The following is a 25,628-nucleotide window of genomic DNA, read 5'->3' as shown; positions in this document are numbered from 1 at the left end:
GAAATGAAGAATATATTAGATAGAAAAAAACAGATTAGATGCAGCAGAAGTTCAAATCAGCAATTTAAAAGACGAGATGGCAGAAAACACCCAATCAGAACAACAGCAATAAAATAAGAGGAGGATAGTTTAAGGGAACACCGGGACAACATCAAGTGTAATGACATAAGCAGCACAGGAATATCAAAGGAAGAAGAAAGCAAAGGATTGAAAACTTAAAGAGATACAATCATTTGAAATGTTAAAAGGTCTTCTTTAAGAAGAAGATAAAAAATAGGAACAATAAAATGGCAATAAAACGTATCTATCAACAATTGACTCCAAAAAACAAAGTAAACAAACAAGTAGAACAGAAACAGAATCATAGACACAGAGAATGTTTTCAAGACTGCCAGATGAGAAGGGCTGGGCTGGGAGGATGGGTGAAAAAGGTGAAGGTATTAACAAGTACAATTGGTAGTTACAGAATAGTCATGGGAATGTAAGGTACAGCATAGGGAACAGAGTAGCCAAAGAACATATATGCACGACCCACAGACATGGCCAATGGTGTGTGGCTTGCCTGAGGGAGTGGGAGTTGCTGAGAAGGCGGCAAAGCAGGTAAAACTGGGACAACTGCCAAAGCATAAACAATAAAATATAATTAAAAATGGCAAACTACAAGGTCAGGAAAAAGTCTTGCCACTGTTACTATAACAAGAAAGGTTTGTGCAACACTGATGTAACCTGGCAGCCAAGGAGAGTGGACTGGAATGTGCATGTGTGAACAGTGATGACTTCACTGTACTAGTCAGTGGGGGTGGGAGATGCTGTTGAGTGAGCATGTGTACTGTGCGGCTGTTGCATTCAAAATGACTGGGTGAGTAGAGCAATGAATCTGCATCAAATTTTGGGTTAAGCTTGAATATTCCTCCACAGAAACAATTTGGATTATTCAGAAGGCTCAGCTATGGGAAACTAATGACTGGCAGCTTTATCACAACAACGCGCCCACTGATACATCATGTCTCGTGCAGAGTGTTTTGGCAAAACATCAGATCGCCTCTGTAGCCTTCTACAGCCCAGATTTGGACCCCTGTGACTTCTAGCTTTTCCCAAAACTAAAATCACCTTTGAAATGGAAGAGATTTCAGACCATTGATGAGATTCAGGAAAATATGACAGGATAACTGATGGTGACTGGTGACTGGTGAGATCTCAAGGTGCCTCCTTTGAAGGGGACTAAGGTGTCACTGTCCTATGTACAATGTTTCTTGTATCTTGTACCTTCAATAAATGTCTCTGTTTTTCCTATTACATGGCTGGATACCTTCTGGACAGACCTTGCACACACCTATCAATAATTACTTTAAAAGTAAATGGCCTACATGCTTCAACTAAAAGACATAGGGTGGCTGAATGGCTAAGAAAACAAGACCCAACATATGCCTACAAGTGACCCACATCAGATAGAAAGACATGCATAGACCTAAAGGGAAAGAAAAATATATTTCTTTCATGCAAATGATAATTTAAAAAAAAAAGAAGAAGAACTGGAGTAGTAATACTTAAGTCAAACAAAATAGACTTGAAAACCAATGCTATAACAAGAGACCAAGAAAGACATTAAATGCTGATAAAAGGATCAATCAAAAAAGAGGATATAACCCTTGTAAATACTTAAGCACCTAATGTAGGAGGACTTAATATATAAATCAATACTGATAGACAGAAAAAGAGATCGGCAGTAATACAATCATGGCAGGAGACTTTAACTATCCACTGATATCAGTGGATAGATCACCCAGATAGGAAATCAACAAGAACACACCAGCCTTAAATGACAGACCAGATAGATTTAACTGATATTTGTAGAACTTTTCAACCCAAAGCAGCAGAATATACATTCTTTTCAAGTGAACATGGAACATTTTCCTTGACAGAACACATTAAATCACAAAACAAGTCTCAGTAAATTTAAGAAGACTGAAATCATATCTTCTCTGATCACAGTGCCATGAACTAAAAATCAGTTACAAAAAGACAACTAATAAACACACAAACACATGGAAGCTAAATAACATACTACTTAATAGTAAATGAGTTAACAATGAGATCCAAAAAGATATCAAATGATTCCTTGATACAAATAAAAACAATACAACAACTCCAAAATCTCTGGGACACAGCCAAAGAAGCTCTAAGAGGAAAATTCACAGCAATATAGGCCTACTTCAAAAAGAAGAAAAATCTCAAATAAATAATCTGATCTTATACCTAATATACCTAAATAAACTAGAAATGAAACAACAAACACAGACAATACTGAGTAGAGGAACAGGAAATAATAAAGATCAGAGTAGAAATAAACAAAATAGAGTCTTAAAAAAGCAACAAAAAGATTAATGAAACCAAGATCTGGTTCTTAGAAAATACAAACAAAATTAATAAACTTTTAGTTGACTCATAAAGAAAAATAGTAATAGCCCAAATAAATACAATCATGAATGAAAGAGAAAAAAATGACAACTGACACCACAGAAATGCAAAAAATGGTAAGTGAATACTATGAATAGTTACATGCCATCAAATTGGACAGCCAGAAAGAAATGGATTAAAACCTAGAAACATCCAATCTTCCAAGACTGGTTTAAGAAGAAACAGAAAATCTGAATAGACCGGTAACTACTAACAAAATATAATCAGTAATCCAAAAACTTAAAACAAATAAAAATGTCCTGGGACAGATGGCCTCACAGGTATATTTTACCAAACATTCAAAGGTATTAACACCTACCATTCCTAACCTCATTTTATGAGGGGCCAGCATCATCTGGACTTCAAAACAAGACAAAGATATTAAAAAAAATTTATAGGCTGATATCCCTGACGAACATAGACACAAAATCCTCAACAAAATATTAGCAAACAGGATTCAGCAATACATTAAAAAGATACAACACCAGGATCTAGTAGTATTTATGCCTGGGATGCAAGATTGTTTCAATATCTAGAAATCAATTAACATGATACACAAACAAAATGAAGAGTAAAAATCATAAAATCATATCAATAGATCCTTAAAGAGCAGTTGACAAAAATCCACCATTCACTTATGATAAAAGCCATATATGACTAATTCATAGGTGACATCAAACTCAACAGTGAAAGACTTAATGTATTTCCCTTCAGATCAGTAACAAGAGATGGATGTCCACTTTTACCACTTCCATTCAACATAGTGTTGGTATAGCAACCAGAATAAAAAGAAATAAAATGCATACAAATTGGAAAGGAAGAAATAAAACTGTCATTATCTGTAAATGTCATGGTATCATATATAGAGAATCCTGTATGACTCCGCCAAAAACTCTTTGAACTAATAAATGAATTCATCAGAGTAGTATACAAAATAAATATTCAGAAATTGGTTGCATTTTTATACATCAATAATGAACTACTACCAGAAAGAGAAATTGAGTAAACAATCCCATTTATAATGGCATAAAAAATACCCAAGAATAAATTTAACCCAGGAGATAAAAAAACTCTATTTGGAAAACTACAGGACATTGAAGAAAGAAACTGAAGATGACACAAATAAATGGAAGCATACACCATGCTCATGGATAAAAAGAATTAACATTGTTAAAATGTCCATACTACCTAAAGCAATCTATAGATTCAATGCCATCCTTACCGAAGAAATACCAATGGTATTTTTTTTGCATACTAAAACAAACAATCCTAACATTTTTATGGAACCACAAAAAAATCCAAATAGCCACAGCAATTTTGAGAAAGAACCAAGCTGGAGGTACCACGCTACCAGATATCAAGCTATACTACAAGGCTATAATAATCAAAACAGCCTGGTACTGGCATAAAATAAACAGATCAAAGGAACAAATAGAGAGCCCAGAAATAAATCCATGCTTATATGGTTAGTTAATCTATGATAAAGGAGGCAAAATATACAGTGGGGTAAAGACAGTGTAGTCAATATATAGTATCAGGAAAACTGGACATAAACATGCAAAAGACTGCAACTACAATACTTTCTTACACCATATACAAGAATAAACTCAAGGTAGATTAAAGACTTAAGCATAAGACCTGAAACCATTAAACTCCTATAAGAAAATATAGGCAGTAAATTCTCTAACACTGCTCTTAGTAATATCCTTTTTTGGGTATGTCATTTTGGGCAATAGAAAAAACATAAAAAAAATGGGACTACATCAAACTAAAAAGATTTTGTACAGCAAAGCAAACCATTAACAAACGAAAGAGAACCTACCAACTGGAAGAAGATATTCACCAATGACACATCTGATAAGAGGTTAATATCCAAATTTATAAAGAATCTACGCAACTTAACACCAACCCCACCTGTCCAATAAACCGCCCCCCCCAAATAAACCAACCAGTTAAAAATTTGACAGAGGACTTGAATAGACATTTCTTCAAAGAGGGCATACAGATGGCCAATAAACATATGAAAAGATGTTCAATGCCACCAGTCATTATAGAAATGCAAGTTAAAACTACAATGAAACATCACCTCACACCTGACAGATTGTCTATTATCCATAGATCAACAAACAACAAGCCTTGGCGAGGCTGCAGAGCAAAGGGGTCACTAGTGCACTGTTGGTGGTTTTGCAAATTTGTGCAGCCACTGTGGAAACAGTATGGAAGTTCTTGAAAAAATTAAAAATAGAACTATCATGAGACACAGAGATCCCATTTCTGGGAATACATCCAGAGAAATCCAGAACATTAATTCAAAAAGATATACAAACCCCTATACTCATTATTTACAACAGCCAAGACATCGAAGCAACCTAAGTGCCCATCAACAGACAACTGGATAAAGAAGATGTGGTACACATATACAATGGAATATTACTCAGCCTTAGAAAGGAACGAAGTCTTACCACTGCAACAGCATGGATGGACCCAGAGGGTATTATGCTAAGTGAAATGAAACAGAGAAAAACAAATACCATATGATTTCATGTGTGTAATCTAACAAACAAAATAAAGGAACAAACTAAAAAAAAAGAGACTCATATATGCAGAGAAATAAACTGATGGTTGACAGCTGGGAGGAGGATTGGGTTTGCAAGGGCTGGGTGAACGCAGGTGAAGGGATCAGGAAGTACAAATCTGCAGTTACAAAACAGTTATGAGGCTATCAAGTAAAACAAGGAATATAGTGGACGATAATGTATGGTACTGCATTATTACCATAATGTATTAATATCTAGGTATGGTATGACGGGGTACTAGACATCAGGGGATCACTCTGTAAGTTACTGAAATGTCTATCCATTATACTGTGCATCTGAAACTAATAGAGTATTGAATGTAAACTGCAATTGAAAAAAATAATAGAGCAGTTAATTTTTAAAAAGAAGCTAAATTAAATAGGTAGTGCTAAAGGATAGTCATGTCTTCTTAAGGAAATAGTATGTGCAGGAATCGGTCCAGTTAAGCTGTAAGGGAAATGTATTTATTTACCTCTTCAGTGAAAACAAACTTTCTTGGTCTCAAGCAGGTTAAGTATTGAATTATCTAAGGTGTATAACTGCTGTGCAACGAGACACCTTAAAACAAATTCACATTAATTTTCCAAATGGAGTATTTGGAAATTCTCAATTGTGTGTTTTGAATATTCAACAGTATATGGCTGTGTAACTGAGGTAGAAATAAAGAAAGAAAGTTTGTAGGTATTTTTTCAGTTGTTTTCTGTTGTTTACGCAGGTAAAATGCTCTCTGATATAGGGCTCTCCACTGTAAGTTTGCACAGTGAACCTAAGAAGTTTAGTGCAAATCTCCCAGCCATGAACAATAATAATGGTATTCCATTAGTACTTCTAATTTATAAGGGGCAGATTATTACTGGGGCTCTTTAAGACTGTCTGCAGACATAGGAAAAACAAACAAACAAAATAAAGACATCAGAAGTATCTAAGCTTTAAAAATGAAAAAGCCAAGGATTATGTGAGACAGAAAAGAATAACAAAGCTTAAAAGTCATTCACCAATAATTTGGTGAATTTAAGAATAAAATGTGAAATAAAATTCTCACAAAGCTACTGCAAAATACATTCCACAACGATCCTTAAGAATAATGTAAATTTCAAAATGTTTGGCTACCCTTTCCACAATGAATTTGAGTTTGAAAGCATTATGAATACAAATTAGAAGTGTCTTGGCACAGTGTTTAAAATATTACATAACATAAGATGGCAAAGAGAACAGTGGGAAGTATGAACTGAAGAAATTACCAGTGAAATGTGAAGATTGCAAAACCCTTACAACAATAAAGAACAGTTAGAGAAAACCTAGAAATCATTTTTAAAAATTTTATTTCTTTTTAGAGAAAGGGGAAGGGAAGGAGAAAGAAAGGAAGAGAAACATCTATGTGTGAGAGATACAGCAATCTGTTGCCTCTCCCTTGTCCACAACTGGGGACCTGGCCCACAACCCTGGCATGTGCCCCGACTGGGAATTGAACTGATCACCTTTTGGCTGATTCGCAGGCTGGAGCTCAATCCACTGAACCACACCAGTCAGGGCTAGAAATCATTCTTATAAAAGCATGTTAAAAGCCAGACGTAGAATGTACTTTTCCTACTCTGCCACCACTAGTCTTCTAGTGGAACACAAATATGATTTGGTGTCCAGCAGAAAAGCTAAGCAGTTATCAGCCTGTGGGGAAATTCTGACAGCCAAACTGACAACCAAACTCCTGCTTTCATATTGGCGTATGCCTTATAAGGGGGTTGGGCATGTAATTGTACCCTTATACCTCTTAAAGAAAGCAAGCAGAGTTTCCCAGAACAACTGAAAAGTAACAAAAGTATCATCAACACCTCCCCCCACCCCCCCCAGTTTTTAACCTGCAAAGCTCCACCTAGAGCCAGTTCCTAATGAATTTCTAAGAGAACTAATTAATGTATGGACAAGAAAGGCTGATTTCAGAAGGGACCTTAAACATATTTCACAGTGGCTTTCTCTTGACTTGGCTAGTTTGCCATATACTTTAACTGTTACTGGGTTGCAGCTGGTAAAGAGGAAATTTATGGTACACAATTCCAACATGTTCAAGGTATAAAAGATATAAACATAAGTCTACAAATGACTTAGGATAGTCTGAGGATTTTATCATCTGACCACATTCATTCTCCTACTCAACTGCACAAGCTTATATGGCATCAATTACCTACTCCTAAGTCTAAATATCTGCCATGGTACCGTGTGCTCTTAAAGGCCGTGATTCTCCTCGGACTAACTCTCCTTTCTTTTTGCCAGAAAGATCCAAACCATGTTAACCACAAAAAGGCAGAAGGCAGCACCACGTAGGTACATTAACACACTGCCTCTTGGCACAAATTCTTAAGAGTGCAAAATAAGAAACACCAAAGCAATTAAATGAAACTGTTCAGTCTCTGAACAGCAACAGAAATTCTACTTAATGGAAGAGTGGTAATAAAAGCCATCAACACTTTTCCATTACTGCATACATTATTCAACATGAAGAGGGTCCTCCCAGGGCCGAGATACACTTAAGCCGCTCCAAGGATCACTCAAGGGATTAAAAAGTCATAGGATTTCATTACCTCTTCACTGAAAGGGTCTAATTTGCTCAGATTGAGTATCATTTTGTCATTTCTCACAAATCAAAAGGGAAACAAAATTATTTTTTCTATCTCAGTCTTCACATAAGATGTAGACACTTTACTGAGAATAACACTATACTGAATCCTGACTTTCGATTCGAGAGGAGCGATAGTGCTCTTTCCTTTGATTTTTAATTCTATATATTGTGTGGGTGGTAAGAGAACAAAGGCTCTCCTGAACTGCATCTATTTTGCTGTGACTTAGGCTCAGGGTCAGAATTTCATAGTCCGTGATATGCTTCTCTCAAATGCCCTTGGCTTAAAGGAATGGGCTTAACATTGCGTGTCAGGCTGTTGTACAGAACAGCCTGAATGGCTTTCAGGTCAGCATTTCTTTAGCTCTCTTCAGGATCTGCCTTGGTAACAGTGTCTTAGGAATCCAAATTCCATTTAGAAGTACAATAGGTTTCTTATACACAAACCAAATAATTTCTGTCTTAACTAGCAAGAAATTTTGCTGACCTCTCAGACAATCAGGAAAGGCCATTTTAACTTTCAACACTGTTTAGTTAATTCTATATAGCAAGGCATGTGCTGCCAAGAATGCTAGACTGGGACATATAGGCCTGGGCTTCATTCCTGCCTCTAATTCAGCATGATTCTGGGGAAGTTCTTTCCTGTTTGAGGCAAGCGATGTTCCTCACCAACAAAATAAAGGGATCAGCTGAGAGGATTTGAGGTTTTAGTATTTTTGAAGTGAGTTCAAAGACTATTCTATTGCATTTGTCATTTTACTTCTAATAAAAAATTAAAGGAAAATAAGCATGTATTATGTTTTAGGCACTTTACAAAATACTTGCTGTTTTATTAACTCGCTCATAACTCAGCTCAGTCTATTTTACCCACCTGGCGGTGACAACATAAAACCTGGGTCACCTTTAACTTCTGATTCAGCTCCTTTTTCCATGGGGCCTTCTGTGCCTGCTTTTCATTCATAGTACTTTATTTTTCTGAACTCCTATTATACTAAGATGTTATTATGTAAGGAATCAGTGTGTAACATAACCCCTGAGAAAGAAGACACCTAAGAAGGGCTCCTGGTGGTTAAAGTGGCTAAAATTTTAGAAAACAGAGCCTATCAGCCATTTCTACACAGGGGCCTCTCACACAAACTGCACTTCAGGGAGAGGCCTGCACTGAAGGGCCTGCCTGCACTGTTTCTGCCATCTGAGGCCGCCCTTAAAAAGGAGTTGGAAATCCTATGTCTATCAATAGGACTGAAGCTTTCCTCATCCAATTGGAGCTGCACAGCTTTGACCAATAAGGAAAGTGCTTTGTGGACCAATCAACTGTAAGGATCTGGAGTCCTCATCTGCAGGAGGGCAAACCAATCAGGGACCAGGTACGCAGACTTCTGTCTATACAAGACAGCTACCCTCTGGCTGAGAGTGCACTTTCCCTTTCCACCAAAGACTGAAAACTGCATCTCACTAGCTGAGCTAAACACTAAAGACAGCTTGCAGACCAGCCCAGGCCAAAGTCAACTGGCAAACAACAGAGCAGACCAAAGCACGGCACAAAGCAGACAATCAAAAAACAGAGCAGAGCTGTCTAGCCAGGAGAGAGGCCTGGCTCCAGGGCTGCCTCACAGCTGTGCAGTTCTCATAGCTGTGCTGTATCACAATTGAGCTGTTCACACTAAATAAAGTTTCCTTCTCCCCCTCATTTCAAATTGGGGATTCCTGTTGGTGCTGAATTAGCGCCAACCACCAGCTGACAGTAACTATGTTTAATAACTATCAAACCAGTATTTTTATTGTCACTGCTTTGAAGTTACCTAGTTTAGTGAAGATATTCAACGAAAAAATGAAAACATAAAGTCAGGGACATTAAATGGATCAATAACCTTACTAAGAGAACTTTATCGTGATGTGGGCATTAAATAGACTTATAAAGCCTACTATACAGACATGTGAAAAACTACTCTGGCCCTCCACCTACTCTGTTCTTTTTTTCTTTGGGTTCACATATGTGTGATACTGAAATGGGAAAATCATACAGACACTCCTTTTCATAAATCATAGAAATTTATATCATACTAAATAATATACTTTAATAAAAACCTTCACTTCTTAAATCATCAGCAGCAGCTTCCACAACTGACTAAACCAAATCTTTACTGACCGCAACAATTAACTTTAGTGAAGACAAGAATGCCAAATATGGTTTGGCTGGCAAAATCCACAGTGATGAAAGGAGTAGGTGACTGACAAGAAAGTGTAGAGTTAGTGCTTTAGATTACTGTCCAAATTCTCTTTTTAACCATTAGGAATAAAGGAACTACAAAGAACAGCTTAGTAGGGGAAAAAAGTATTAAAGTGGCACTACATTGTTGGGCATACACAAAAAGGAGAAAAAGACATAACTATGCAAATTTCTGGCAATATGGGAACTTTGCAACACAACACAATTATGACTTAAAATAAAAAGCATACAGGGGATTCCAGTCAATATGGCGGCGTAGGTAAACATGGTACTCGGAACCTCCCATAACCAGAGCATTAATTCCAACTAAACTACAGAACAATCATTATTCAGAATCACTTGAAATCTAAGTGGTTCTGAACAGAATTCCTATAACCAAGAACATAAAGAAAAAGCCGTATCTAGACTGATAGGAAAGGCAGAGATGTGGAAGAAGGCCCCACACCCACATGTGATGGATAAAAACTGGAGGAATTACCCTGCTGTGGAGGTTCTCTCTGAGGAACAAGGGGTCCCGACCTCACACCAGGCTCCCCACTCCGTGTTTCCAGTACTGGAAAAAAAAGTCCCTATAACTTCTGGTTGTAAAAACCAGTGGTGATTGTGGCTGAGTGGGATGGAGGGCTCCTAGAATCCCAGACATCCATTTTAAAGAGCCCACATGCCGATTTACTCAGATTCCCTCCCTGTGAGCTGCTGTATTGGGGCAGCAGTTCAAAAAGCTCCAGGGACATATGGGCAGAAACTGAATTGTCTAGCTTCAGGACAAGGGCTGAAGAGACAGCTTTCTCTAACACAAAAGTGCTCCCAGAGGGCACTGTTCCTTTGCTGAGCCCTGTCCCCAGAGACAGTAAGCAGGTGCCATATTGGAGTCTCCATCAACCTAGCTAATACTGTGTGCTCTCTCCTGATGAATCTCTGTGACCCCACTCTATTCAAAGTGTGGGCCTACCCAAGTCGTTTCCAGTGACTTTTCCATACAAATGGCCTCTCTTGGTTAATCCTTGGGACTTTCCTAAAATCATTCAAACAAGCAGCATCTGGCCTCTGTGTATCCTGTACCTCTTGCTAAGTGGATTCAGGCCTGGCACTAGTGGCAGCCAGCCCTGGTTTGCTGCTTGGCCTCTGTCAGGAAACATTAAGCCCAAAACAAGTAGCAGCCATTTGCAGATTGCTCTGTAGCTCATGTCGGGGTAACTCTGGGCAGGAAACAGGCAGTGGCTGACCCTCATCAGTCCACCCAGTGGGCAGCTTCAGACCATGCCAATTACAACCCAATTACCTCCGTGAGCAGCACACTAAAGGGCCGAACTTGGCAGGTACCAAAGCCCCACTTAAGCAGGTCCTGCTTTATGGGGTTGGTCCCTGCACAGCATCAGCTCCACTGTACTTACAGCTGGACCTTGTAGCCCACTGGCCTGGCAGTCAATCCCTCCCAGTGACGCGCCAATAGCAATCAAGGTTCCACTGCAACAGGATGGTTTGCAGAGCCCACAAAGCAGGGCATACTGTGAATGCACAGCTCAGAGGACTGTGAATGACTGTGCCCCTCGGCCCTACAGACATCTACTAAAAGCCTCTTGAGCAAAACTGAAAGATATAGCAATTCTGCCTAACATACATAGAAACAAACACAGGGAGGTGGCCAAAATGAGGAGACAAAGAAACAGGTTCCAAAGGAAAGAACAGAAGAAAACTCCAGAAGAACGAAATGAAATGGAAGTGAGCAAACTACCAGTTATTGAATTCTAAATAATGGTTAGAAGGATGCTCAAGGAGCTTAAGTGAGAACTTCAACAACATAGAAAAGGACATGACACCAGACATAAAAACCAGTCAGAAATGTAGAATATACTAATTGAAACGAAGAATGCATTAGAGGGAATCACCAATAGAGTAGATGAAGCAGAGGATGAAATCAGTGATTTGGAAGATAAGAAAGCAGAAAACAACCAAGCAGAACAGAAAAAAAAAATTTTAAAAATGAGGATAGTGTAAGGAGCCTCTGGGATAACTTCAAGGGTAACAACATTTGCGTCATGGGGGTGCTAGAGAAGAAAGAAATTAAAAACCCGTTTGAGACCCAAACAAGATGAATCCAAAGAGGCCCACACCAAGGCACATCAAAATTAAAATGCAAAAGGTTAAAGACAAAGAGAGAATCTTAAAAGAAGAGAAAAGCAGCTAAGTTTGTTACCTACAAAGGAGCTCATAGAAGACTGTTAGCTATTTCTCAACAGAAACTCTGTAAACCAGAAGGGATTGGCAAGAAATATTCAAAGGGATGAAAAACAAGGACCTACAAGCAAGATTACTCTACCCAGCAAAGCTATCATTTAGAATCAAAGGACAGATACAGCTTCTCAGACAAGAAAAAGCTAAAGGAGTCCATCACCACCAAACCAGCATTGCAAGAAATGTTAAAGCATCTCTTTAACATTTTCTTAAGAAGAAAAAGAAAAAAAAAGATCAAAATTATAAATAATAAAATGGCAATAAATACATATTTATCAACAATTACTTTAAATGCAAATGTATTAAATGTTTCAATCAAAACACACATGGTGTCAGAAAAAGACAAATACCGTATGACTTCACTCATATGTGGAAACTAATGAACAAACTGAACTAACAAGCAAAAGAGACAGATTCATAGATGGAGAAAAGATGACAGCTAGTGGGGGAAGGGGCGGTTACAGGATGGAGGGTTGAGCAAAAAGGAAAAAGGACTCATGGACATGGACAACAGTGTGGTGACTGCTGATGTGAGAGGAGTCTAAGAGGACTAAATGGTAATGGAAAAAAGTATAATGAAGATTAGATATTTTTAAAAAGACATATGGTGATAGAATGGATAATATAACAAACCCTCACATATGCTATTCACTTCAGATCAAAAGACACACCTAGACTAAAAGCAAAGGGATAGAAAAAGATATTTCATGAAAAGAGGAACAAGCAAACAAAAAAGCTGGGGTAATAATACTCATACCAGTCTGAGCTTGGTATGAGTCTTTTGAACCAGTTTTGGTTCAAAACAGACTTTAAACCAAAGTTTCTAACAGGAGACAAAGACCCAGTACTCCACTTCTGGGTATTTATCTGAAGAAACCCAAAACACTAAACTGAAAAGACATATACACCCACATTTTCACTGCAGCACTATTTACAATGGGCAAGATATGGTAGCAGTCAGCATGTTCATCAATAGATGAACAGATAAAAAAGAAGTGGTGCATATACAATAGACTATGATTCAGTTGTAAAAAAAAGAATGAAACCTTGCCATCTGCAACAACATGTATGCACCCAGGGGGTATTATGCTGAGTGAAGTAAGTTAGAAAAAGACAAATGCCAGATGATTTTGCTCACATGTGGAATATAAAAAACAAAAATAAACAAAGAAGCAGAACAGAAACAGACTCACAGATACAGGAAACATTTTGACAGTTGCCAGATGGAAAAAGAGTTGGAGGAATGCATAAAAAGGTGAAGGGATTTAGAACAGTCACAGGGATGTAAAGGAAATATAGGAAATATATTGGCAAAGGAAATATAACCAATAGTATTGTTAACTATAGATAGTGTCAGATGAGTACTAAATTGGGGAAATCACTTTATAAGTTATGTGAATGTGTAATCATGGGGCTATACACTTGAAACTAATATAATCTTATATGTTAATTATAATTTAAAAATTAAGAAAGAACATACATACAGTTTTTCAAGCAAAATATTCATAATATTTCAGCCTATTTAGAACACAGAGATGTCATATATATCTACATTTACATCGGGTTTACATGAAGACCAAAATGCTAACATTTACTATGCTTCTCACTTTAAAATTTATGATAAAACTTACTTATAAAAAGTCTATTTGAGTTGTGAATCTGAATGTTTTCTCAGTGTTCTGAAGGTCACCAATACCAAATTAGGTGAGAAAACTATAGCCCCCAGAAATGATTTTCTTGATTTATTAAAAAGCCAAATATATGTAAAAGAATACATCAGAAAATTCTTTTTGCATAAATTTCCACTGTTATTTCAACAAGTGAGTTTTGTTTAAAAATAAGTAAGTACTTAAGGAAGGCCTCCTCCATGCAAAGGCATCACGCTAGGTGATAGGGGTTGGGTCCAAGATGGAAATTAGACTATGCCTGACTTCAAAGAGGTTACAATCCAAGAATCTCAGTAACAGAAGCACTTGAATAACTTCAACACCAGGTCAGTTCAGCTACATGCATAAGAGAAATACAGAGAGATGTGAGGGTTAAAGGAAACTGGAGGAAACTAGAGGAAATTGGAGCAAACAGGACAAGCTTGAGAGGAAGTAAAACTTCATTAACTAGAATTTTGAGAGGGAGAATGAGATAATGAGGGGTGGACATAAAAAAATGATCAAGGCAAAGAAAGTATTTCCAAGAAAAAAAGTAATATGAACATAGGTATGAGACAGAGAAGGAGTGAATGTGATTTGGTAAGCAATGAGGAGTTACTGAGCATTTTAAGAGATGGAATTACAAATTTCATTTTCTTACAACCATATACAGTCACATGCCATATAACACTGTTTCAGTGAATGATGGGCTGCATATACAATGGTAGTACACATACAGCCTAGGTGTGCAGTGGGCTGTACCCTCCAGGTTTGTGTAGTACACTCTATAATGTTTATACAATGACAAAATCACCTAATGACACCTGCCTACAAATGTGTCCCCATTAAGTGGTGCATGACTATATTAACCATAGCCTACAAATATATTTCAAGCTCTCTGTGCAGCAAAGCCAACACACACAGGCCTATACCATATAATTCACACACAGGAACATAGGCCTAATTCCTATCGATGAGGTTGAATCAAACGGAGGGGAAAAGGCCAAGTAAACAAATATTTGCCAGTGAGAAAAGGAGACACAGAAACCAACCTATCATCACTTGTGCTTTGTTGATATTGCAGCTGAATAGTTTACTTTAACCAAATGCTGGATTCCCTACACAACTTGTTTTTGAGAGTCAGAGTAAGGTATTTGATGATGATAAATATGGTCCACTTTTAGCTTTCAGCTGCTCTTCATTTCTATATTTCACTCTAAGTCCCAGCCAACTTCAGCATTTAAAGCCAATAAAATTCTTGGAGCACAAAAAAAGACTGGAGTTAGGGGCTGTAATTCAAGGGCATACTCATAACCTAAGTATGTGTAATATGCTACGAATCTTTGAGCTAAAGCAACTCACCCAATCTGAATTATGAGATAGGAAATACTCAGCCATTCATTAAAAAAATGTACAAAAGCATTTCAAATAACATTTTATGAATATATGTATGATATGTAGGAAGAAAGCTAATTACCTCATGATCATGAGTGGCCTGTCTGGCTGCATCTAAAAATATGGAAGAATAAGAGAACATTAAGCTGAAAAATAAAACAGAACAATAACTAAACCCAAGCTAACGACTGTGCCAAACTATAAAAACTGCTGGTATATATGTAGGCTATCACGACATATGTTATTTTCTCTCATGACTTTATTAATCAGTTACTCAACAAAACTTAAAGGGAACCCTGTATTTATAGATCACATTTAGACATAGGAGAAAGAGCAGACTATCACTGAGAAGAAAACAGTGACAAGGTGACACAAGAAACATGCCAAAGGCTGTTTGCACAGTATTACAGGTTAGCAAGCAGAGGCCCAAGTGTGAGGAGATGGCAGTAATGAAGGAAAGACAGACTACTTATGGGTTAGTATCTTTGCAGTGCTTCCTGAAGAAGGGGATCTTAAAGCAATTCTTGTAAGGGTGGGAGGAACAATTTTAATGACTACTAAAAGACCCATGAAGACCAGGATCTTGTCTACCTTGTTCAATACTGCTTTCTTAAAGGGTAGGTGAGAGCCTGATATGTAACAGGAGGTGCTCTATCCTCATTTTTTGAATGCATGCATTCACGAATGTATGAATGAAAAGGATGGTTATTTGAGGATGGGAGATGGCACATGAAGAGATTAGAGGCGTTCAAGCAAGGCAGTTATGTGGTTTAGTAAAGACCTGTTTAGAGGCAGAGAAATGCCTAAACTGGAAATCAGAAAAAAGTAAAGTCACCTAAAAGGGGTCTTTGAAGAAGCCAAATTGTAGATACTGGATATGGAAACCAACCAGAATTTATAAATGAGAGCAATGTGATTTTAATAAAATTCCAAGATGATGCTTATAAATGAACACAGTATAATAAAGACAGGAACATATCTTTTATATTTATCACTCTAATAGGTTTTGTGACACTCATCACACACAACAAACTACAAATACTTTTGGTTCTGGTTCTGATACCTTGCCTTTGGGATTTGCCTTTCTGACGATCTTGGGTTTTCCTATTGAAGACCTTATAGGCCTCAGTCTTCTGATACTGCTCCAGTTCTTTCATGTAACGCTCTTTATCTCTGTCTGCTTCATCAAGGTAGCGCTAGAAAAGAAACGTCGAGTAATTTTCAAGGAACAGATTTTATTTAGGTAAAATATCAATGAGCTATTTGAAGAACACAGAGGACAACTGGAACATGGAAAGAAAAATATATGGGGAATAGATCTCATAAAAAATTCACAAGAAGATAATTATAGTTATTTCTCTAACCCTATATACAGTACCCCATATGGCTACTAGAGTCCTCAAGAACACCATACAGACACATTTAATCCTCCCAGGAGAGAAAATGAAATACTATTTTTTTTCTCTAATTCCTAACCAATTCTCAGAGAATGATCTCATACATCAGTTGGCCTTTTAAGAGACAAAAGAGGGGGATACTAAAGTCAGAAAACAGAAGAACATTAAAAAGAATGACCTCAAAAAAGAAAAAAAAAGAAGAGCGACTTCATCCTATGCACCTAAAATGAAGTTAACATGAGAGCGTCTGTACACTTTGTGCCGCTCCTCATTTAAACCAAGTTCACTGATTCAACAGCATAATTCTGCTTAATGCCTTGTTCCTTTTATTCATAAATTAGGTTTAAGAAATAAAATATAAAAATAATTCTTCTAAATGAACACAAACTAGAGTCAGAACTTATGTTAAAAACCCTGTCCAACACAAGAGCCAAATGCAGGGGACACCCATCTGGCCCAATCTGGGACAATTTAAATACAAATACAGTAATAAATTATAAACCACTGGGGAAAAATTCCAATGTCAATGCCAATAATAAATAACAAACAAATAAATATATACATCGGGACAGGAGGAGGGATCTTGCTTAGATTAGAATGGTGAGGGCCAACTGGTAGGCTTGCAGGAAATACTAGGATTGAGAAGTCATCATTTTTGCAACCATCATGATAAAGAATAAATCAGGCAAAATTTATCAATAAATGCTAAATGTGGAGGGGGGATTTTGATTCCGAGATGTTCTCTTCACAGACTACTTAATAATTATAAAGAGAAAACCTTTATTGAGTGAGGAAAACTAATTACCCAGGAGGACACTATGGTCTCCTACAAAGGACACACCACCTATGCACTATTCTGACCAAGAATGGGTAACTTTAATCTTATCATGAGGAACATCAGACAAAGGGAAAAATGACAAATGTTCTGTTAAAAGTAAATAAGAAGAAGGAAGAGAAAGAGGGAGTGATTGTATTTTTAAATAATATTAATGTCATAAAAGACAAAGAAGTTTGTGAAAATATTCCAGATTAAAGGAATCTACAGATTTGACTACTAAATACAAAACCTGATCTTAGACGAAAATCTGAATTGGAGGGGGCATTTTTTATAGGGGAATGATGTTATATCAATTGATAAAAGTGGAATATGTATTGTAGGTTAGACAAAACTATTATGTTAATATAAAATTACAAAGTTGATAATTATACTATGGCTATGTAAGAGAATATGTTCATTTTTTAGGAAACACACCCCGAAATATTGAGGGGTGTATGTAACTTCTCCTCAGATGATTCTGAAAAATATAGCATATGTGTGTGTGTGTGTGTGTGTGTGTGTGAGAGAGAGAGAGAGAGAGAGAGAAACAAAGAGTGAGTGAGTTTGTGCTGGAGAATATGAGCACATATGCGAACAGAAATGGAATAAAATGTGTTAATAATAGGTGAATACAGATAAAGGGTATTTGGATGTTCTTTGTGCTATTCTATGTTTGTAACTTTCTGCACATTTGAAATTATTCTCAAAAAAGAGTTAAAAAACAAAAACAAGCACACACACCCTTGTCCTACCTACGTAACAGTGGTTATGCCTGGACATAACTACTGTTACTTTTGCTTTTTTCTTTATACATTCTGTACTGTCTGAAAATATTTTAAACAGTGAGCATGCATTAATTTTGAAATAATAATCAAAAGAGTAACCCTGTATGTACAACTCATAATCTCATTATACTTTATACATTAGAGCCAAAACAATGGGTGATATGCACTGCTTTTTATTTGCTTGCTACACAGAGCTTTTAAAATTAAAACTGCAATTTAATCTGATCTCTTTGAAATGTTTTGAATTCAGTTAATTCCCAAAAGTATTTTTTAATTTGGTATAAAAAAGACATAAAAGAAATAGAGGTATTTCTCCGATGTTGAGAATGCAGGTAACTTTTAACCGAAAGACACTCCCACAACAATCACTGTTTTTGTGACATTTCAGCCAGATCCTGGCTATCTTGTTCTTCATTGCTCTCAAATCTAACAAATGGATTTGTTTCAGTTTGATAATGGGCTTAGTTTCTGTTTTACAAGAGAATGAATTAAAGTATTCTTGCTTTATTTTCCCCAACAGGTTAAACATGTCAGAACTCCAAAAATTTTATTAAAGCAGTAATATCTTTTATTTATTTTATTTTTTTCCTATACTATTCTTTTTTAAATATATTTTGTTGATTATACCATTACAGTTGTTCTATTCCCCCCTTCATTCCCCTCCACCTGCACACTCCCTCCCCCACCATTCTCCCCCCCTTAGTTTATAACCACGTGTCTCAAGTTCTTTAGATTCTATATTTCCCCTACTATTCTTGCCCTCCCCCCTATCTATTTTCTACCTACTGTCTATGCTACTTTCTGTACCTTCTCCCCCCCTTCTCCTCCTCCCACTCCCCTGTTGCTAACCCTCCATGTGTTCTTCATTTCTATGGTTCCACTCCTGATCTAGCTGTCCTCTTGGTTTGCTTTTGTTTTAGGTGTGGTTGTTAATAACTGTGAGTTTGCTGTCCTTTCACTGTTAATATTTTCATCTTCTTTTTCTTATGTAAGTCCCTTTAGCATTTCATATAATAAGGGCTTGGTGATGATGAACTCCTTGAATTTGACCTTATCTGAGAAGCACTTTATCTGTCCTTCCATTCTAAATGAAAGCTTTGCTGGATAAAGCAATCTTGGCTGGAGGTCTTTGGATTTCATGACTTGGAATACTTCTTTCCCGCCCCTTCTTGCCTGTAAAGTCTCTTTTGAGAAATCTGCTGACAGTCTGATGGGAACTCCTTTGTAGGTGACTGTCCCCTTATCTCTTGCTGCTTCTAGGATTCTCTCCTTCATTTTAGTCTTGGCTAACGTAATTATGATGTGCCTTGGTGTGTTCCTTCTTGGGTCCAACTTCTTTGGCACTCTCTGAGCTTCCTGGATTTCCTGGAAGTCTATTTCCTTTGCCAGACTGGGGAAGTTCTCCTTTATTATTTGTTCAAATAAGTTTTCCACTCATGGCTGTTTCTTTCCCCCTTCTGGTACCCCTATAATCCGGATGTTGGAATGTTTAAAGATGTCCTGGAGGTTCTTAAGCCTCTCCTCATTTTTTTGAATTCTCATTTCTTCATTCCTTTCTGGTTGGATGTTTTGTTCTTCCTTCTGGTCCATTCCATTGATTTGAGTCCCTGTTTCCTTTCCATCACTATTGGTTTCCTGGACATCTCCCTTCATTTCAATTAGTTTAACTTTCATATGTTCCTCTAATTTGTGACTATAGTCAACCAGTTCTGTGAGCATCCTGATAAACAGTGTCTTGAACTGTGCTTCTGAGAGGCTGGCAATCTCTTGGTCACTTAGAGTTATTGGCTCTGGGACTTTGAGTTCTTCTTGCGCCATCTTTTGGGCTGTTCGTGCCTGTTAAGTAGCAGGATCGGAGCCCTAGGTGTTCACCAGAGCAGGGCAACTCAGTCGCTGGGTTGTGACACTGTATGTGGGGGCGGGGTCAAAGAGGAGCAACGGTGTCCCGTCTGCCACCTCCCGCCACGGACCCCACAGGTGCCGCAGCTGCCACCATCACCGGAGCCCGCGCGTTTCGTCCCACTGCACGCAAGTGTGCCACTGCCGTCAGCCCTCGCCCCCTGGGGCCTGCATGGTCCGTCTCACTGTGCGCGAATGTGCGACCTTGGTCAGTCTGCCCCACACCCTGACTGGGTCCGGGCTACCTGCGCGCCTAGGTCTGGTGATCTTTCCTGCCCAACCCAGCTCCACTGCTGGCTCCGCCTCTCTTACCGTCCCGTTGAACGGTTCGTTGTTGTCAGACTTCCGTATAATTCAATTTTCTGTTCTTTGGCTATGTCTTTGTTCTCTAAACCTTTGTTGTATTCAAACTTGGTTGTGGGTGAAGGCACAGTGTTTCCACCTATGCCTCCATCTTGGCAGAAGTCCTTTTTTTCCTATACTATTCTTACTCTCCCCCTACTTTCTACCTACCATCTATGTTATTTATTCTCTGTAACTTTTTCCCCTCTCTCCTCTTCCCACTCCCTTGTTGATAACCCTCCATGTGATCTCCTTTTCTGTAGTTCTGTTCCTGTTCTAGTTGTTTGCTTAGTTTGCTTTTGTTTTAGGTGTGGTTTCAGTTTGCTATTATTTTACTGTTCATATTTTATATCTTCTTTTTCTTAAATAAGTCCCTTTAACATTTCATATAATAAAGCCTTGGTGATGATGAATTCCTTTAACTTGACCTTATCTGGGAAGCACTTTCTCTGCCCTCCCATTCTAAATGAAAGCTTTGCTGGATAGAGCAATCTTGGATGTAGGTCCTTGCCTTTCATGACTTGGAATACTTCTTTCCAGCCCCTTCTTGCCTGTAAGGTTTCTTTTGAGAAATCAGCTCATAGCCTTATGGGAACTCCTGTATAGGTAACTGTCTCCTTTTCTCTTGCTGTGTCCAAGATTCTCTCTTTATCTTTAATCTTGGGTAAAGTAATTATGATGTGCCTTGGTGTGTGCTTCCTTGGGTCCAACTTCTTTGGGACTCTCTGAGCTTCCTGGACCTCCTGGAAGTCTATTTCCTTTGCCAGACTGAGGAAATTCTCCTTCATTATGTTTTCAAAAAAGTTTTCAATTTCTTGCTGCTCCTCTTCTCTTTCTGGCACCCCTATGATTCAGATATTGGAACACATAAAGTTGTCTCAGAGATTCCTAAGGCTGTCCCCATTTTTTTGAATTGTTTCTTCATTCTTTTCTGGTTGAATGTTCTTTCTTCCCAGTAGAGAAAGCAGTAATATCTTTTAAATGAAAATCTTACGTGAATAAAATTTTATCAAATGATCTTTTCTCATTTAATTCATGACTTTTCACTGAATTTGGTGGAGTAAATTATGTTGATAAACTTCCTAATACCAGCCCTGGCAGGTATAGCTCAGTGGATTGAGCACAGGCCTGTGAAGTAAAGGGTCACTGGTTCGATTCCCAGTCAGGGCACATGCCTGGATTGTAGGCCAGGTCCCCAGTAAGGGACACATGAGAGGTAACCACACATTGATGTTTCTCTCCCACCCTTTCTCATTCCCTCCCCCTCTCTCTAAAAATAAGCAAATAAAATATTTAAAAAAAAACTTCCTAATACCAAATAACCACAAAAATCTTATAAATCAAACATCAGTGCAACTGCTATAGTTGAGAGCCCCACCTGCTCACATCCTGAAGCTAACCCAAAAGAGTATGAATACCACTATGCTGGAGAAGAGAGCTATGAAGGACCCTGCTAAGCACATGACAAAATTGAAGAATTAACTGTTCATCCTCTTTGCTTTTTTGAGGGATTATTTTTGAGATATAATGAAAACCAAGCTAAGGATCAGGAAAAGAAAAAAATTACCTGTTTTTCCTCAGGAGGCAGTTTACTCCATTCATTGCCTAACATTCTTGTGATTTCTGGAAATGGGACTTCTGGTCTCTTTGCTCGAAGCTGTTCCCGACGCTCATTCATGAACCGAACATACCCTGTAAGGGGGGATTTGGGTGCATTGCTGTCTCGAAGAGGTTTCTTCCTTTTTCTTCCTTTGGACCACCCCCCTCGTTTACTTCTTTGCTACAACACAAGATAAAATAAAAATGAAAACCAAATTACAGTAACAACTAGAATGTCCCTAAATTACACAACAACACTAATAAGTGCTAACAAACAAAACAGGGTAAAGGTTGCATTTTCTTGCCATTAAGGCCCTGGGTATTCAAAGCTCTCCCTGTCATAGGTACAAATGACTGCAATGTAGTTTTCAAGGGGGGACTCCAGGTGGTTTACTTATAGACCCTTTCACATACCACACTACAAACTGTTGCACTAGGGCATATTCTAATGCTAATCCCAAGAGATTAGAATAAAGGGTGTCATGATCACTCAAGGTTGGCCTTCATGTGCACTTAAGTTCTGACTCCCAAAAGGGGAATATTCTAAATGAGAAATGCAGCATATACACAGTGCTGTGTCAGAAAAGCAGACACTGTCACAGTAGATCAGAACAAGATTTAACATGCACTAGACAAACAAAAAGAGACAATTAAAAATTATTCATGAAGGGTGTTTCTCATTGATACCACTCAAAGACCAGTTTATTTTCCATACTAGATAGCATGTAGACTTTAAAATTAATACCTAAGTCTTAGAAAATTTTCAGTAAATATAATATATCCAAAGTGAAGTCTAGTTTTTTGGCTTGATCATTTGTTCCTTAAGATGTTTATTTTATAAAGTCGGAGTCCTTTGTATGTTATTAGTTAAAGTCAAACGATTAAATCACCTTGGCCATGGCCTGAGTAGCTCAGGTGGTTGGAGTGTAGACCTGATACAAGGTTGAGGGTTCTATCTCAGGTCAGGGCATATACAGAAATCAACCAATGGGGCCCTGGCTGGTATAGCTCAGTGGACTGAGCACCAGCTTGCGAACCAACCAGTCGCTGGTTCCATTCCCAGTCAGGGCACATACCTGGGTTGCACACCAGGTCCCCAGTTGGGGGGGGCATGAAAGAAGCAACCACACATTGATGTTTCTCTCCTCCCTTTCCCTTCTCCTCTGCCTACAAATAAATAAATAAACAAATAATCTAAAAAAAAAAAGAATCAACCAATGGCACTGGCCAGTGAGGCTCAGTTGGCTGGAACATCATCCAGCAGAAGGATGATGTTACTTACTACTCATCATAAAACAGAAGGTAGTAAGTTCCATTTCCACTCAAGCAGGGCAATGCCTGGAATGAATGTTCAGTCCCTGGTCAGGGAGAATAAAAGGCAACCCATCAATGTCTCTATTTCACATCAATGTCCCCCACCTCCCTTCTCTCTACAATCAATCAATTAAAAAGATATATATATATAAAGATGAAATCACCTCTAAAAAGGTACAACAAAAGGACTGATATTTCACTAATATTTTACTATAGCCCCTTTCCTTGTCCTTTTAAATAAAATGCAAGGGACATCATCTATTGTTTCATAATTTTATTATACATATAGCCTATCAGTTAGTATGTTTTCTGCATACAAGAATTCTTATTTCAGAGAAGAAAAAGATAAGCAAAATAGGACAAAAACACCTAAATATTAATTACAGTACTATACTCTTCCAAGTATATAAAAAATGGTGCAGTAAGTCACTACCAGGCAAATGGTGCATGTGATGTCAGTTGTTTTTTTGTAAACTTAGTAACATTAAAGCTAATGTTTGAGATGTTTGAGAAGCTTTAAGCATTCACCATAACCTTTAAGAATGCCATAATGTAAAAATCAGCTCTTTTAAATAAGAAAGAAGATAAAAATTAATGATAGTATTCTTCTATGGCTAAAAAGAGTACCTTAAAACAGAGACAATATAGTAAGTCATTTGTGAGTAAAACTGTAAGTCTGATAAGGGCATAATTATGCAGGCCCATATGAATCCTCTGTGCGAATTAAAGGTACCTGCTATGGAAGGTGGAATGATTGGTAAGTGGTGTGAATTCTTTGTGCATATACAACTACAAGCTGCAAGGCTTGGGGAGATGTGTGTGGTCTTGAACACAGGCGTGTGGATTTCTCATTAAATACTTATTTAATGAAATAACTCATTTGTTCATTCAACAAGCATTTGTTGAACATCTACTGTTTCATCTTATGATGCAGGTATAAATTTCTTAGGAGTAAAACAAGTCTACTTGTCTTCATGTCATTAAAACCATTAATATGATTTTATGTAAAACCAGAAATATTTAATATAAAACGGAAAATTCTGCAGAATGTAAGAAAGCCAGGTGATGGACACCTGCTGCCTGCTTCTTTACAAGGTTCAGAGATCAGTAATAGAAGGAGTACTTCAGCTTACCTCATCTTCATGCCTCTGCTCATTGCCTTCTGCTGTGTTTGAAGGCTCATTCTGAAGCAACTGACCTTGAGAGAGACCCTCCAAAAATTCTGGATTGTTGGTGGATGCTGTGGCTCCACTACTATATGGAATCTCTGGGTGGGTTAGCCTGAAAAATAACCGGCAGAAGTGCAACAATTCAGTATCAACAGCATCAAACTCTCTCATTCATCAAGGTTCACGACAAATTTGCCTGTTAGCAAAAGTATAATAGACCAGTGCTCAAATTATTCCTCCCACATCAATATGTGTAAATGTAAACAGTATCTCCACAGCAGTTACAGAGCATTAAATAGTGGTTTCAGTGTTTGACTGAATCATATCAGTTCTATGAAGATGACTAAAAACAGCTATAATTTTTCCCCAAAATAGTATCTCTCCCTTCAACATACAGACTTCACAATTTAGTTCTGATCATGCAACAAAGTCTGACTTTTATATGCTACCTTTCATGTCTCTCTACTGTAAAGGGAAAATACTATTAATGAAAAAGGAGAACAGGAATGGGAATTGTAGGAGCAGTTTTCCCCCTGCACAAGGAAGTTCCTGAAGAGTGTAAGAAATGTCTTATGGTACATTCCGTAGACTTCCTTCTAGGATTATAATGTTTATTGACAACCAGGATCATTTAAAAAAGGTATTATCAAGTTCAATAAATTCATGTATAAATGTTAATGAATTAGACATATATTTCTTTTCTGTTCCCACCATTTGTTCTAGATGGGCAGCAAACTAGATCTCACAAGATACACTATCACACATGGATCAAGAAAAGACAACACCATGTGGCACGAGTTTAAGGTTTTCTGGGGGAAGGAGTAAGAGAGGTGAAGGAAGATATATAAAAGTAACAGTCATTATTCTGGAAGAATGTGCATACTTTATATAATTGGTGAAATATGGGTTTATAAAATGAGCTGTAAAGGCATGATAAGAGGCTATGACAAGTTTTATATGTGTGGAGAAGATGTTAATACAGATTTTTTTACAGAGGAGGTCTTGAAAGATGAATAGACATTCATCAGGTAAAGTCATTACAAGCAGAAAGAATATGATGTAACAGAAGAAAGAACCTTATCGGGAGGCTACTGTTATAGACTGAGAAACAAAGGCAGGCAGGATAGAGAATAGGGGATAGAAAGCTAAGAGATAC

The 25,628-nt window shown here is 37.7% G+C and overlaps 1 protein-coding gene across 4 annotated transcripts in view; it reads right to left on the bottom strand.

The window, feature by feature from the left end:
* The window catches only part of HMG20A (high mobility group 20A), an 89,960-nt gene that overhangs the window by 9,021 nt on the left and 55,311 nt on the right, over positions 1 to 25,628 (bottom strand). For all 4 annotated transcript variants that reach the window (XM_037046967.1, XM_037046966.1, XM_037046968.1 and 1 more), the window contains 4 exons: positions 24,437 to 24,584; positions 21,958 to 22,170; positions 16,214 to 16,346; positions 15,233 to 15,264 (listed from right to left, as the gene is read on the bottom strand). In XM_037046967.1, coding sequence (XP_036902862.1) covers positions 15,233 to 15,264; positions 16,214 to 16,346; positions 21,958 to 22,170; positions 24,437 to 24,584 — 526 coding nt within the window. The remainder of the gene's footprint in view (positions 1 to 15,232; positions 15,265 to 16,213; positions 16,347 to 21,957; positions 22,171 to 24,436; positions 24,585 to 25,628) is intronic.

Source organism: Sturnira hondurensis, unplaced genomic scaffold, assembly GCF_014824575.4.
Source record: "Sturnira hondurensis isolate 20B ecotype Veracruz unplaced genomic scaffold, ASM1482457v3 Scaffold0005329, whole genome shotgun sequence".
In the NCBI taxonomy this organism is placed as follows: domain Eukaryota; kingdom Metazoa; phylum Chordata; class Mammalia; order Chiroptera; family Phyllostomidae; genus Sturnira; species Sturnira hondurensis.
This window is presented reverse-complemented; position numbering and strand designations above follow the sequence as displayed.